Source organism: Crinia signifera, chromosome 9 (genome assembly GCF_055691185.1).
Source record: "Crinia signifera chromosome 9, ASM5569118v1, whole genome shotgun sequence".
In the NCBI taxonomy this organism is placed as follows: Eukaryota; Metazoa; Chordata; class Amphibia; order Anura; family Myobatrachidae; genus Crinia; species Crinia signifera.
In genome coordinates this window covers 122,358,980-122,375,566 of record NC_139225.1, presented here as the reverse complement: position 1 = coordinate 122,375,566, position 16,587 = coordinate 122,358,980, and the positions used below count along the sequence as shown (strand labels likewise).

At 47.0% G+C, this 16,587-nt stretch overlaps 1 protein-coding gene across 1 annotated transcript in view; it reads right to left on the bottom strand.

Moving 5' to 3' along the window:
* Positions 1-13,964, bottom strand: part of LOC146036909 (NTPase KAP family P-loop domain-containing protein 1-like) — a 39,614-nt gene extending 25,650 nt beyond the window's left edge. Inside the window, exons 1-2 of the mRNA XM_083160752.1 lie at positions 13,275-13,964; positions 12,507-12,609 (exon numbers count right to left, since the gene is read on the bottom strand). Coding sequence (XP_083016878.1) covers positions 12,507-12,609; positions 13,275-13,964 — 793 coding nt within the window. The remainder of the gene's footprint in view (positions 1-12,506; positions 12,610-13,274) is intronic.
* Positions 13,965-16,587: the final 2,623 nt, after the last annotated feature.

The following is a 16,587-nucleotide window of genomic DNA, read 5'->3' as shown; positions in this document are numbered from 1 at the left end:
TAGCAGGCACATTGTGGAACGCAATAAGAAAGTTCCCGTTTCCTTTGGAATGCACAAAATGGAAGGTGAATTGCACCTTCGCGTCATTATGAGGCGCGCCACACCACATTGTCATGATGCGCGGTCCTTACACGCCTCTACCACAGTATGCGACGCATACATTAGGAAGTTCCGCCTTCGGGTGGAACGCATTGCAGGGATGACGTTATGCCCTGTGCGCCAGAAACAGGCGCGCCACAGTAAGATGCGCAGCATATACATTATAGACATATATGGCTGGCGTGACATGCGGAAGTGAGTTCAGTGGAACGCACCGCACTTCCGGTTATCGCGTCTACCGGCTTTATAATATATATATCTCTAAAGCGCTAAATTTTATTGTGCATTGGTTTAAGAAAATGACCCAGACTCTAAATAGAGCGTTATACACGCTCCAGAAATATGTTAATACATGTTTTTTATTATTGATGTTTTATTGAGACACAGGAACAGGAAGTACAGTAATTTGACTTCCTGTATACAGGGTATATAAACCCTGACCCAAACACTCCTCTGTACACCTTGAGAAAGATCCCAGAGCGGATCGAAACGCGTTGTGTGAACAGAGGAGATTCACTTTGGACCACTGATACCTGTCCGGGACCCTGGTCAACACACTCCCTGGTCAGAATATCCGGAGGTTGTAGACTGTGTGTTTAACATCTGTCCCTTGTCAGTAGTCTGAGTGACACCCTGACTATTTTTTATCCATTTTATCTTGTACGTTTTTATGACTGGATGTGGAAGCCAATAAAAGTTTTTGTGATCCTTTTATCGTGTGGTCCGAAAGAAACCTTTATGAGAACATATTAGTGAGTTGGGGTACGCATTGTATTCCTATTAAGGTGGCACTTCCCCTCTCCCGCTGTATTTAAAGATACCTTGATGTGAGAGCATAACACCTGTACACTGTGAGTTGGGGTACGAATCAAGTAAAAGATACCTTGGTATGTTTGACTAGTCATATCACTGATGTGAGTTGGGTACGCGATTTACTTATCAGAAATAATCAGGTGGAAGGAACAGCTACACCGCCCTTAACTACCTGCACGGGTGTTAACAGAATTTTGTGTGGACATACTTCACCATATGCCATTCTGTTTTTATTCTTTTTCATCGACAAATATATATGAAAATTTGCTACAAGGACCTTTCCTTAGTCCGTCCGATGAATAGAAACATCCCACTAATAAATGGAAGTATTGTACATTGTTTGTAAGCGCTGGGAGGTTTCCACTTAAACTTGTGTGGATTGTGTGTTTTTTGAGGAGTGGTGTCTCCTCGGTAAGTGTTTTTGAGACATACTAGCAGCTGCACCCAAGGGTGATCCATTTGCATGTTTTTGTAATCTATCAGTGCCCCAGTGAGAGGTGCCCCCCCCCCCCCCTTTTCTATGTAAATCCACATAAAATTAGGGAGGGGACAGTGGGCCAAGCTCTGTTGTATATTTAATGTCACCTCCCTTGAGCACATATCTATTAATCCTAGGTAATCACTCAGTGCTTACATAAATCCCATCACCACATATTATGGGAGTAGGTTATAAGTGCAGATAAAGGGCTTAGACCTTACTCAGAGCAGAGGGGTTGAGGTAGGAACAATTATGATACAAGTGATGTCATGTATGTACTGTGGGTCCGGGTCAGAAGTCGTCCCAATTTTCGAGGTGTCTGCGCATGTGTGTATATATGTGCATGTGCAGACCGCGAGTATACATAGCCTAGCGAACTGGTCTGAATCAGACCCTGTAGTCTAACTTATTGCCTGATTGTTAGTAGAAGTACTTTATATTAGATGGGATTTGGATTATATGTCCACAGTGTATAGGCTGACAGTTACTAGGTTGTCACCAAAAAGTCTAGCTGCACAAGATTGACATTAACAAAAGGTCGACACAAGTGACGGTCTACATGAGTTTTTTGGCGACTGTGGAGCAAGGAACCTGACCTGAATAATGGTGAGCATCTGCACTACACTCAATGGGGGACCCACATGCTCTGCTGTCGACATCGACACCAAAATATTGTGAACTCTTCTAGAAGATAATAGAATTGCTATGGGCAACATCTCATATTTATCAGAACTCCCATCATAGTAAATTTAACTCTGCCTATCCTATGATACACACTCACATTGGATGTATTAAAATGCTGCTATGGAAAGCCGTCCACCCCCGTGCTACCAGAATGTGGCTGATCTTTCTCAGAGACAGGAGAAAAGATTGTATTGTATGTGATAACAGTTACTTTTGAGAAGTAACTTGCGTCTCTAGTCTAGCTGCTGTGGACAGGGCCGCCGGACCCTGGTAAAAAAAGGGGTATGGTCAATGGGAAGGGTAAGGCTAACGGGAGAGGGCGTGGCCACACCCCTGTAAAAAAAAGAAAAAGGCGGGAGATGTGGTCCATGTGGGGGATAACCACGGTGGCTGAGCTGCACTTCCTGCTGCTGTCACATCACAGAGCAGCAATCAGGACAGTGACACAGCCGGGCTCCCCTCTGTGCATGCAGAATCTGCTCCTCCAACTCTGTCTCTGTCTGCTTGCATTGAGAAGCACTGCCTCCTTTGTCCTCCCCGCCACATTGGTGGGTGAGTGCTCTGTGGGAGTGGGGGCCGTATTTACTACTGGGGTTAGTGGGCCCAGTGCTGTATTTACTACTGGAGGGAGTGGGGCCTGGGTGCTGTATTTATTACTGAGAGGATTGGGGGCTGTGTTTACTACTGGGGGGGTGCTGTATTTAATACTGGAGGGAGTGTGCGCTGTATTTACTATTGGGGGGAGTGGGGGCTGGCTGTATTTATTACTGAGGGGAGGGGCACAGAAATTTTAATTAGAGGACAGGGGGCTGTTAATATTAATAATACTGGAGGGGCTGTTATGTGGGCAGTGTTTAGGGTGCACTACTTGGGAGAATTATGTGTAAGGGACATTACTGGGGGCATAATAAGGGCATTACTTGTGTGTCATAATATGTAATGGGCAATAAATTGTGCGGTAATGTGTAATGGGCATTACGGTGTGCTCCATAATGTGTAATGCCTTCTTTTTGTGATGCCAAGCCCCCTTTTCACCACATGGCTTTGCCACGCAAGGGTCCCGCCTACAACAGGTAGGGGTGTGTGCTCAAAATGCCAGGGCCGATTTCTGGTCCCAGTCCGGACCTGTCCAAGCCCCATAACATTAGCCGCCTATCACCTGGAAGCATGCTCACTATAGGAGCCCGGTTCCTTCTGTCTGATACCTTTTTAAAACAAGCTGACAGGTGTTTGCAATCATACTGGCTGAGACTTATTCAAACGGAACACCTGGCCACAACCCTGCAGTCTAATATCCATGGCAGGTATTTCCATGCTGTCACTCTTTTGCGTGTATTATACTACAATGGTTACATACTTTAAAACATGACAACAGTAACAATCTGCCTTCAGAGCTCTTCATAATCACACACTCTGTATTTCCCACAAGCTACAGTGACAGCACCAGTGTGACCAGTTCCCACAAGCTACAGTGACAGCGCCAGAGTGACAGTTCCCACAAGTCACATCCTTAATACAAGAGTGAGCGGTTCACATTGGGCCTGATTCTAGTTCACTCGCAAAAGAAAATTATCTCTGTAATGGCCAAACCCGTGTGCACTGCAGGGGGGGAGGCAGATGTAAAATGTGCAATGTTAGATTTGGATGTTACTTTGTTTTTGTGGAGGGTAAATACTGGCTGCTCTTTTTTTACACTGCAATATAGGGTACTTGTGTATTATAGCGGCGCCCCCGATGTGCATCGTGCGATGTTTATATCGCGTCGCATGGCATGCATCGCGTACCATGCGATGCGACGCGATTTTTGCCCCATATGCGATGAAAGATCGTATAAGCACCATAAAGGGTTCTTTTAATCACCCTAATGTGAAATGCACCCCCACGCCACCCCCCCCCCCACTATAAACGTGAATCCGAAGCGTGGCGAGCGCAGCGAGCCCTTAAGGGGCGGCGGCACACGTCCTCCGACCTTTTCATACCCCCACTTACCACGTCGGTGTGGAGTTGAGAATAGAAAGTGTGGCGAGCGCAGCGAGCCACCGAGCCCGAAGCGTGGCGAGCGCAGCGTGCCCCGCGAGGGGACGCGGATACCTTCACAGGTATCGGAGTCCCCTCGCGGGCTTCACAGGTATCCGTGTCCCCTCGCGGGGCTCGCTGCGCTCGCCACGCTTCGGGCTCGGTGGCTCGCTGCGCTCGCCACACTTTCTATTCTCAACTCCAAGCCGACGTTAATAGTGGTGGTATGACAAGGTCGGAGGACGCGTACCGCCGCCCCTCGCGGGCTTGCTGCGTTCGCCACGCTTCGGGTTCACGTTTATAGTGGGGGGTGGCGTGGGGGTGCATTTCACATTGTAAGCACCCATTAGGGTGCTTATACAATGTTTAATCGCGTCGCATCGCATTGTATGCCATGTACAATGTCATACAATTTTAAAATTGTATGTCATTGTACAGCATCGCGCGATATCGCGTCACATCGCATACCATCGTATGCCTTATGGTATGCGATGCGATGGGCGCCGCCAAAATACACAAGTACCCAATATAGATATCAGTTTGAACACACCCCACTCAACTCTAACTCTCTCTGCACATGTTACATCTGCCCCAACGACCCCCCCTTCAGTGCACGTAGTTTTGTCCATTAGAGAGAATTTGCTTTTGCAGTGAACCAGAATAAGGCCCATTGTGTCTGCTAACATTTTCCAAGATAAACTAACTCTCTACCTGTTTGCCAATGGAATTATGGGATTATAGATACGGAGCACTGTTAGGTCAATATGGGCCTGGCTTGGACTTTATCCTCACAAATAATGGGATTATAGTGCACTAGGTGGTTAGTTATAAGGCAATATACATAAATGTGTGTAAATACCAGGAATATAGGGCCTTATTCTGATTCACTCGGACAGGTACACATTCGTTCGCATTGCGTATTCCAGCTCAGTGCCCATGCGTGAAATACGCATTGCGCATGTGCAATGGTGCCATTCCGCATTCGGACGGATCGCTACACATAAAAAATGTCCACCGAACACTCTCGGATTGAATGGGCGTAATGTGGGCGTTTCTATGGGTGCGGTTTAAAAAGTGGGCAAAACTGGGCGTAAATTGGGGAGCGTCAACATGGGTGTGGATGAAAAGTGCTAGGCGTTCCCTCAGGACCTCTCACCGAGCGGCCGCCACTTAACACTCACAAAATCTCCACATAAAACAAGTAGCTTTAGGGAGCGCAGGGAGCCAAAATGGCCCCCGGAGCAAGATAAGGGGGAGGAGCGCTAGGCACCCTGCAGGTCAACGGCGGGAAACCCAGGGGGGGGGATGGGGGGGGGAGGCAGCAGCCATGGTGGCCGGTCCCCTTCTTGTCACCTAGGAGGGAAAGGAGCCAGTTAGAAGGGACAGGGTTAATTGCAGGGGGATGTGAGCAGCAGCGGGGTTAAAAGCAGGGAGCAGAGGGACGAGCTCACTCATTCCCCAGCTAGGACGGAGACACCCACCCACCCAACCCCTTGTTTGTTATGGTTTGAAAGCCGTTGATAGGTACCAGCCAAATGGGAAATCAGGCATTGGAAATGTTTTTAATGTAGTTTTCACAATGAAAAGCAATGTGTGTTCAAAAAAAAAAAAAAAAAAAAAAAAAAAAGGGAAATATACAAAAAAAAACAAAATATATATATATATATATATATATAAATAAATAAAAGGTACAAAAACGTATTGTTGAGTTCTGATGTTACATGAATGGAAATAGAGGAAAGCGTTTTTTTGTTGTTGCTTGTTTAAAGGTGCGTTCATGCAATTGTTGGATTGGGTTGTCATGTTATTATGTTGTATCAGATAATTGATTATCAATGTTTGTCACAGTATTGCGGGGAGGGAGCGGTGCACAAGGCAGGAAATGGAGGGGAGTTACAGAATGCCTCGCATACTCACCATTAGGCGGCCGCACGCCTGGTTCCAGCATTAATACGGCAGGGTGCCATACGGGTTGCGTGCCAGGTAGGGTGAGGTGCGCATGGTAGCTGATCCCAAAATGGTAAGGGGCGTGTTCACGTGAGTCACCTGACGGTGGCTGGCACGGCCCAGGCGGTACCAGAAAGTGAGGGGGCGTGGTCGCGTACCCACAGCGGTGGAACGGACACGCCCCGGCGGTACCACATTAGCAGGAGTAGATCGCACCGCTTCCCTTTCTTTTCCTTAACCCTGCGAAAAGTGTTTGGTTGTGATTGTGATTTGGTGAAATAAAGCTGTGACCATTTTAATTGCCACTAAGCTTTGTCGTCATGTTTCAGTTATTTCGTTGACCGGAGCGGGGCGCCGGTAAGTCGCCCTCTCCCGCCTTATAGGACTCGGAGGGCAGTAGTTCATGTGCACCGCGTTCAGTGGGGCAATTAGTACGCAGCGCTGCTCTGCTCAATTTACTTTAAGTATCCTATTCCTCTACTAAGAGAAATGCATTAACCCATTCAGTCATTGCAGGCCGCACATGGAGGCCAAACATTTATTTGAAAAGAGACATCAAATAAACTATTATATATGATTCAGCCCATGTGCGTTAGTTTGCACCATTACTACATGTACACCCTTATAACATAACTGTGTTTATCCTGTTAACAAAGTACTGGTCACATTTAACAGTAGTCGACATGTGTCAACTCACATACCTGTATGTTAAAATTACCAATATAACATTATGCATCTATACCATCATGTACTGTAACCTCACTGATGTGTTCACAAACATGATTGACGGTAATTGTTTAATGGGTTTTAAGCATGAGTTCCTTGTGGATTTGTGCTTTGCTGAGAAAGAAACCAACAGAGGGCGTTCGGACGGCTGTGCGGCCGGTCGGACGGCGAAAGACGGTCGGCTGTATGTGAGGAGCGATGAAGTTGTCTCGCAGGGCTGGGTGCTGGGCAGGGTGCTGGCGGCAGAGCTCCGGCGCCAGGTGACATGTCGGCGCCCGGAGCTGGTGCTCCGCCGGCTCCGCCCTAGCTACGCCTCTGCTACCATGTACGGAGGCAGGTATGCGGCGCCATGATGTCACAACATCATCGTCATGGCTCCGCATCCCTGCTTCCGGCGTCCCAAACCGGCGCATGCGCGATGTGAGAGCGCTCGCCGGTTTTTAACTTTCCCACTGACTGATGCCGGGCACAGCGGGCATCAACATCATGGCGCCGCATCCCTGGCACCGGAGACCCTATCCAGGTGTCAAGGGATGAGCGCTGTGGGGTCCTATTATTAATATTATTATTATACAGGGGAGCAGCCGTATTATTATACTGGGGGAGCAATCTGTGGAGTCCTTTTACTATTATTATTATTATACAGGGGGAGCAGCCTGTGGTGTCCTTTTATTATACAGGGGGAGCAGCCTGTGGTGTCCTTTTATTATACAGAGGGAGCAGCCTGTGGGGTCCTGTTGTTATTATTATTAATGAGCAATGTCAGTCCTCTTAGCAACAAGCTAGGTCAGTCCCCCTTGGCAACGAGCAAGGACAGTCCCCCTTTTCGTCGCGCAAGGGGGGGGGGGGGGCGCGAAACATGCTCTTGCTCCGGGCACCGTGGAACCAAGCTAAACCACTGCATGGTAGTGTGGATGCAGACCGACGGCACTCCCTCATGTGGTAGTCCATCCAACCGAATGCGGGGCACTTGCAGGCGTGTCTTCGCACACCGCATGAATGTGCACTGTGTTCGGTCCGTTCCGAAGGAACGCACATCCGAACAAGTGAACTAGAATAAGGGCCATAGTGAAGAACGCAGCTTAACAATTGTTAATACAAAAGTGCATGACATCATTACTTACCAAAAAATATGGAAAAAAGACCCTAATTCAGCGAGAATCCTTAATGCGATCCCTGCACAGCTATCCAGGAAACTTTGCACTCGCAGGGCCGCCATTCGGCGCATGTGCAGGACATGTCCTGCGATCTCATCGATATTATGCAACCGCCTGTGCCTGATTGACAAGCAGAAGTGTTTGAGACGAGGGACAGGGGTGGAAAAATGGGTGCTTGTTGTCCACAATTTTTAAACATCCTGATTTCTATGCCTGCATCATGAATGCAGTTTCCTTGGCCTTGCAATGCCCCCTTGCGACTGGACGTCAGACTTACTTAAGAAGAAGTCACAGGGTAACATTGCGACTAATGGTTGCGAAGTTCCTCTAGAACTGCGATGCGAACCAAATGTAGGTAGGAGGTGGTCTGCACTTACATTGCTATGGATCGCATCTGCTAAACTGCTGCGAGCAGCTTGGCCGATGTAATCCATTCTGGATTTGCTCTTGTCAGTGGTGTATCTCAAGCGCCATATTCCGAGGTAGGGAATAATAAAGCAATGGTTCCCTCTGTCCTATCTGACTGCTGTCTGATTGCATAGTGATAACTGATGGCACAGACGGTATTATCAGTAGAGATGCTGATACCCATAGAACAGGTGCTAGTAAAGATCAATACATTACAATAGTTATCAAATCTGAATGGTAAACCTTGAACATGACCTGTGCAATTTGACCATCATATACAGTATGGGGCTTCACTCAGATTCGGTTGCAAAGCAGATAAATTACGCAAGTTGGTCAATGGTTTCATACTGAGCATGCATCTGAGCCGCAGTATCCCTGTGCAGTGATTGAGGTGCGATAGCCCTCACAAAAAGGGATCATTTGCAAAATGACTGTCATAAATACAGCATTTCGGGGTGGTAACCGGAAATGGTCAGGTAAATGGCAGATGTGTCATGGCCGTTCAGACTGCGTTTTCGGGGCGTGCATAAATCAGCAGTTGCAATCTTAATTACTACAGAAGAGCCCTCTGCGTACCAGGAGTGCCGCTCATCCTGTGGGTCTCCAGAGACACTCAGATTCTGCATCATGACTCTGCTCACAACTGAGGACAGCAAAAGACAGTATCAGCAAGTACATCTGAATTAGTACAATGGATAGGTTGGGGTATATAGACAGGGAGCTGAGAAGGTGCATAAGATGCAGTGGCGGTTTTTACCTATGGGCTGCCCCCAGGTAAAATCCGCCACTGTCTCTGACTAAGTGAAGGCAGATACAGTCTGTGAGACTGCTCTGGCTTCAATAAGACTGGCAGTGGCTTCCTATTGGGAGGTGTTCCCTCCCTCCGTGATGCCTCTCTGTGCGCAAATGCGGGGCAGCCTCCAAAACAGGTTCTGCGCATGAGCAGTACCGCATACAATACTGCGCAGGACCCGGGAACCTGATTAAGCCTCCGGGGGCTGCTGCAAAGACAGCCCATGGAGGCTTGGGCCAGCGCATGCGCAGTATGTCTGAAGTGCGGGGATCGTGGCAGCAGCGGAGGGGGGGGGGGGGGGCTCGGATTGCGGCAGCCCCACTCCTCCAAAAGGGTAAGAGCCACCACTGATGAGATGTATACTTATCTTTTGGAATGACCTTTACTTCCCGGATATTCCCTTTCTCAAATATGTGATGGTAGAGTTTTCAAATATGAAAGATAAAACTATTTACAAAGAATTTTAAGTTTGTGACTGCACTGGCTACACTGACAGCAAGTCACTTCCTATTGGAAGTTCTAGTTGTCAGTCACAGACACTATGGGCAGTCTCATTAAGAGGTGTTACCTTTCTCTAGGACTGCCAGCCCAGGCTGCAATAAGCAGAGAGCTGGCTTTCTGTAGGAAGCCACTCCCTGCCTTTCATGTAGCCCTAGCTGGCTTCTGTGAGCTGCGACTGATGCAGTCCATAGAATAGATGCTGGTGTGTTGTGAAGTTGCCCTGCAGCTCATGTGTATACCAGATCCTTTGCGCATGTGCTGAGAACTGGCATTAGGTAGCAGCAGCCCCCCTCCTACAAGAATGTAGAAGACACCACTGATTATTAAGTTATAATCACCCATTTGCATTGGCACAGCAATCAATTCATGTAAATGTGTCTAGAGAGTATTTCACCTACAATATACACTGGTCACTCATCTTTCAGCAAAAAAGAAAGCAAGCTCAATGTCCTTCGGCTTTTGGCAGTTTCCCAAACTATTTCATTACCTTCCACGTTTTCTTTAAAATACGATTTATTGAGGTTTTCAAAAACTCATCCAGGTTTTAAGGATATCCAAGTCCAGATGCTTACATCAAATGATTACTTATTAAGTCACCTGTGGGCAAGCAAGGATATCCTTAAAACCTGGCTTGTAATGGTGGAGTTTGGGGACTCTTTAGCAGCTCTAAATAATAACAAGGACCACAGCGACACAGCAGATCCAATCCTCACCACGGTCCTACCAGACCAGTCAGACATTACCCGTAACTCCTAGTCAGATAGGGCACCCAATTTTATGCCCAGTTCAGTTCCAACAGTTTGTGTGGTACCTGTGATGGATTAAACAGCAAAAATAATAATGGTATTCAGTACAATCAATGCATATTACCAGGTATTTACAACATCACTGGGTGACAATTAAGGAAGCCAATCCCAGGGCATTTGAAAAAATCCTCAATTCCGGGATTCCCAGGATTGACTTCCCTAATATAAAAAAAATGTAGCGGATATTTAGGGGGAAATTTACTAAAGGAAATTTGTAAAAAAAGGGGGAATTTGTATTCAGAAATTCACTTATTTTTGACATTTACTATCCCGAAAATACGGCAATTCGTATTCGTATTGATAGCTCATCATTACGAATACGAATTGCCGTATTTTCGGCATAGTAAATGTCAAAAATAAGTGTATTTCTGGATACAAATACACCTATTTTTTTTACAAATTTCCTTTAGTAAATTTCCCCCTTACTTACCATATGTCAGTGCTGCAGCCAGGTTGGTGGTGCGGGCAGTGCAGCTGGGAGCCAGGCAGGCAGGAGCCAGGTGGGTGGAGCGGCTGTGTGGCTCTGCGCAGTGTGATCTCTGACCACGCCACACTGTGCAGAGCCGCACAGCCGTGGACGGGAGAAGCCGGGCAGCATCTGAGCATGTGCGGTCTAATCCCGGCATTTGGCTAAATCCTGGGATCCCACTGTTCCCAATGCTGGGTTTTGCCACCCTAGTGACAATACATGCCTTTATTTTTCCATACCCCCGCTTTAAAATTTCCACTTCGAGCACTGGTCCAGGGTCATTAATAGGTTCTTCTACTGCTCACCAGACTCACTTGCTCCAATATTACAGAATTGGAGAAACTCGGTCCTCAGGACCCCACACAATTCACTTTTTCCAGTTACCCGACAGGTGCAATTATTACTGACTGACACAGGTGCAGCGAATAATTTCACTTGATTCTGTGTGTGAGACCTGCAGAACACGCACTGTGTGGGGTCCTGAGAACCAATTTTGAGAACCTGCGGTGTATTGCATTTGGAAACCCCCCTCTAGAAATCCTACTTTAACCATGGACTATAATTGAATGTTTCTGTAGGACGTTATTGTTTATTTATATGGTGCCACGAGGGTTCCACAGCACCTAACAATACATGCGAAAAGGGGATTTTTGTAATAACTTACTGTTCGAACCCCTTTCTCTGAGTCCAGTCCGGTGACACAGCTCCACAATGGGATGTAGTAGGGTCCGCCAGGAGCCAGGCACCTATGTTTCAATTCTTTGGGAGCAGGCTCCTCCCTCTGCATCCCATCATGCTTCAGTTCAACTTCAAGAGCACACTAGGATACATAACTCAGAACAATGCCTGAACACTTTATATGTAACATAACAGAACCATAACATGACAACACATGAACGGTACACTTAACTGAGCGTTAGGGAGGGATCGCTGTGTCACCGGACTGGACTCAGAGAAAGGGGTTGGAATGGTAAGTTCTTACAAAAATCCCCTTTTCTCTTTCGTCCAGTCTGGTGACACAGCTCCACAATGGGACGTTCACGAGCCGGTCCTTTGGGAGGGTACGATCAGACCAACAGTTCTCATCACTGCCCGTCCAAATGAAGCGTACTCCGACGCGAACTCATGAAATCTGTAAAATTTGGTAAAGGTATGAACAGAGGACCAGGTGGCAGCCTTACACAACTGCTCCGCCATAGCCCCATGGCGCACCGCCCAGGAGGAAGCAACCAACCTGGTGGTATGTGCATTTATCCGAGACGGAACTGGTCGACTTGCTTTAAAGTAGGCAAAGGCAATGGTAGATCTCAACCAGCAAGCGATGGTCTGCTTAGAAGCAGGCCACCCAACCTTATGCACATCATATAGCACCAAGAGTAAATCCGATTTTCGAATGTCCTTTACCCTCTCAATGTATATTCGCAAGGCGCGAACTACATCCAATCTCTTTAGTTTGTCCCTATTTTTAACCCTGTCTGGGGGAGAAAACACTGGAAGTACAATGTCTTGGTTTAAATGAAAAGATGACACTACCTTAGGTAGGAATTTTGGCACTGTTTGCATCACAGCCCTGTCATCATGAAAAATTAAAAAAAAAAAGGCAAGGCACCCAACTCAGACACTCGTCTGGCTGATGCAATTGCCAACAAAAAAGTGAGCTTCCAGGTCACATACTTTAACTCCGCAGATCTTAGCGGTTCAAAAGGAGGATTCTGTAACATAGATAAGACCAAAGATAAGTCCCAAGGCACCACCGGCTGCCTATAAGGTGGTTTAAGTCTAGCAACCCCTTGTAAAAAAGTTTGAATCTCAGGCAGCAAAGCTACTCTCTTTTGAAAGAATATGGATAAGGCAGAAAGCTGCACCTTTAAGGATTGCAGACTAAGGCCTGATGAAAAACCATCCTGTAAAAAATTTAAAAGTCTTGACAATTTGAATCTGGAAGTGTGAAGTTTCTGTCTCTCACACCATCTAATGTATATCTTCCAGACCCGATGGTAATTTGCCGCAGACACCGGCTTACGGGCCCTCAGCATGGTCTGGATGACCTCATCAGAAAACCCCTTTTTCTTAAATAAGGAGGTCTCATAAACCACGCCGTCAAATTTAGACGACCTGGGTCCTCATGAAGAAATGGTCCCTGGCCTAACAGGTCCTGACGATGAGGAAGCCTCCAGGAATCCTTCGACAACCTCAGTACATCGGAGTACCATGACCTCCTGGGCCAGTCTGGTGCAATTAGAATTGCCCGTACTCCCTGATTCTTTATTTTCTTCAACACCCTCGGTAACATGGGAAATGGAGGAAAAATGTACACCATCTGAAAGTCCCACTGAACTGTCATGGCATCCACTGCCCAAGCAGCGGGATCTCTCACCCGCGAGCAGAATCTCCGAACCTGACGGTTCATTCTTGTCGCCATCAGGTCTATGTCTGGCAGACCCCATCGATTCACAATCTCCTGAAAAACCTCTTGATGGAGAGACCATTCTCCTTCCCGAAGGGACTCCCTGCTGAGAAAGTCTGCCTCCACATTCCTGACACCTGGAATAAATATCGCCGACAAAGCCGGAACGTTGGTCTCTGCCCAACTGAAGATTTTGGAAACTTCCGCCATCGCCATCTTGCTGCGTGTCCCGCCTTGATGGTTCAAATAAGCCACTGTTGTTGCATTGTCCGATTGTATTCTCAGCGGGGAACTTCTCAGAAAATCCTCCGCCTGGATCAATGCGTTCAAGACTGCCCTCAGCTCCAGAATGTTTATAGGCAGTTTGGACTCTTCCTTCGACCAAAGGCCCTGAAGTCTCTGGTAAAGAACTACTGCCCCCCAGCCCCTAAGATTGGCGTCGGTCGTTATGACCAGCCAATCCCAAGGCCTGAGAGATCTCCCCAGCTGCAAATTTTCCACTTCCGTCCACCATAGGAGGGACTCCCTGGACTCTGGTGACAGGGATAAAACTTTCTGCTTCATCATCTTGGCATCTCCGGACCAACAGGATAGGATGTTCCATTGGAAAATCCTGGAACGGAATCTGGTGAACTGCAGAGTTTCGAAAGCTGCCACCATCTTTCCTAGCAACCTTACCCCCTGCCACACCGATGGTGCCAGTGCTTGCACGATCTCCAACACCATCAGCCGAATCTCCACTGCTTTGGATTCTGGGAGAAAAACCCTGTGAAGGTGCGTGTCTATGATCACCCCCAAAAATTTCAAGGTCTGCGTTTGTGTCAAATAGGACTTGGGCAGATTCAAAATCCAGCCCTGACTTTTCAAAAACTGTGTTGCCACCTCCAGGTGAACCTGTAACTTCTCTGCCGACTCTGCTTTGAAAAGCAGATTGTCCAGGTAAGGGATAACAATTATTCCCTGCAGTCTGAGAGCTGCAGCCATGGTGGACATCACTTTGGTGAACACTATTGGGGCCGTGGCAAGCCCAAACGGGAGTGCTTGGAACTGCCAATGTCTTCCCCCCGATTGCAAACCGGAGTAAAGACTGGAAATCTTTGTGGATCGGGACATGGAGATAAGCATCCTGAATGTCCACTGATGCTAAGAACTCCCCTGGCTCTATGCTCAACAGCACCGACCTCAGGGATTCCATGCGAAAGTGATCCACCCAAAGATGAACATTCAAAGATTTTAAATTAAGAATGGGTCTGAATGACCCATCTGGTTTGGGAACTAAGAAAAGGATCGAATAAAAACCTTTTCTTCTCTCCTCTCGAGGGACCTGTATAACTACCCCCTTCTTCTCGAGAGATAAGGCAGCTCCCAGAAGTGAAGATCTGAGAGACGCGGTCCTTGGTAAAGGAGTGGGAAGAAATCTGTGAGGGGGTGGACCCCTGAGATTGATTTGATATCCCTCTAAAACAATGGAAAGTACCCACGGATCTTCCGTGGCCACCCTCCAACTGTCCTGAAATTGCAGAACAGGTAGTCTCCGCCCCGTCATGCAGAGGGTTTGTCTTCCCCCTTGGCGGCATGTTTCTTAGTAAAGGCGCCAAACTTAGACTTGGTCGGTCTACCTCTGCCGGCTTGGAATCTTCCACGCCCTGACTGACCTCTGCCAGCTGCTCCCCCTCGAAAGGAAGGACGAAAGGGCGGTTTAAAGACTCCGAATTTAGAGCCAGAGGATTTAGAGGTGGTGGGAAGAAAAGTACTCTTTGCCCCCGTAGCCTGCTTGATGATCTCATCCAATTCTGACCCAAATAAAAGCTCACCCTTAAAAGGGATAGTTTCCAGTGACTTTTTAGACTCACTGTCTGCCTCCCAGGCCTTTAACCAGAGAGCTCTGGTTAGTAACAGAAGTGACGGACACTTTGTACGCCATCTTGGCACCCTCCTCGCTAGCTTCACATATATATTCTGCCCGGTTGCCCTGAGGAAGATCTGCGAAGCGTACGCCGGCCAACACAGCCGTGCGGTCGCCTTGCTTGCATACCTCCTGCCTGTGCCTAGATTCAGTCCTTTTCAGGACTCCTATCATTATAATTTTGTGTCTGAAATTACTAGTCCTTATTAGGACTCTAATGTTACAATATCATATTGCTACAATGCTATTACATGTCTCCAATTTATTACATACGTAAGGGACTCCGTTGAGTACCCGTGAGGAATACAGCTCTGCTCTCCCACCGCCCACGGCAGACCTAACTGCCATGTACAGCTAATATAGAACAGTCAAACTTAAGGTTAATAGAGTAATATATATACATGTATCCAATACTGCTCTACTATTCGGGGCTAGCAACTTAGCACCCCCTATACCGACCGTTAGTTCGATTAGTTCAGAACTGGTCAGATTATTTGCAATTAGCACCTACTAACTATATGGTGTATACTCTACCAACTAATTGTATGTACAACAATATCTTGAATTAACGGTAGTTGACAAATACCTGGATATATGACGATAGAGTGCGCATTAACGTCTGTGGTAATAAATGAGAGGGGACCCACGTGGGATAATTCTCCCCCCATATATATTTTTTAAGAATAAACCAGACCGCACACGACCTCCATATATATGACGAGATAGTGTAAATAACACGTCCGTGACTATATACGACCATATATGAGAGAGGGACCCTGCTGGGTCATTATCTGCCTATTAAAATCTGAGATTACACTCACGGCTGAGCACCCCTTAAAACCGACCGTTAGTTCGATTAGCTCAGAACCGGTCAGGCAATTGACAATTAGCACCTATTATTTGTACGGTGTATACCCTATACTACAATTGTATGTATAATAATCATTTGACTTAACAGCGGTTGATAACTACTCATATATATGTCTAAAAGTGCATGTTATTCAGACTGCACATGATATCTATATTGAGATAGTGCAAATAAGACGTTCGTGACGGCGTATGAGAAAGGGACCCTGCTGGGACATTATTCCCCCAGCATAATCTCAGACCATACTCACGGTCAAACCAACTATTGGCTAATCCGCATGAGACAACTGTACATTAAATTCGCGGAATAACCAGGAGTTAAATACTGTCTTTTGTGTGTGATGTAATAGTGCAAGATAAACACAATCGAAACCACATATGAGAGTGGACCTGATAAGGATATTCCTTCCCCTTCAAGGTTTATGCAACGAGATAGTGCAAAACCAACACGGTTGTGAGAATATATGAGAGGGGACCCTCTTGGGACATTCTTCCCCCCCAATAAAATCT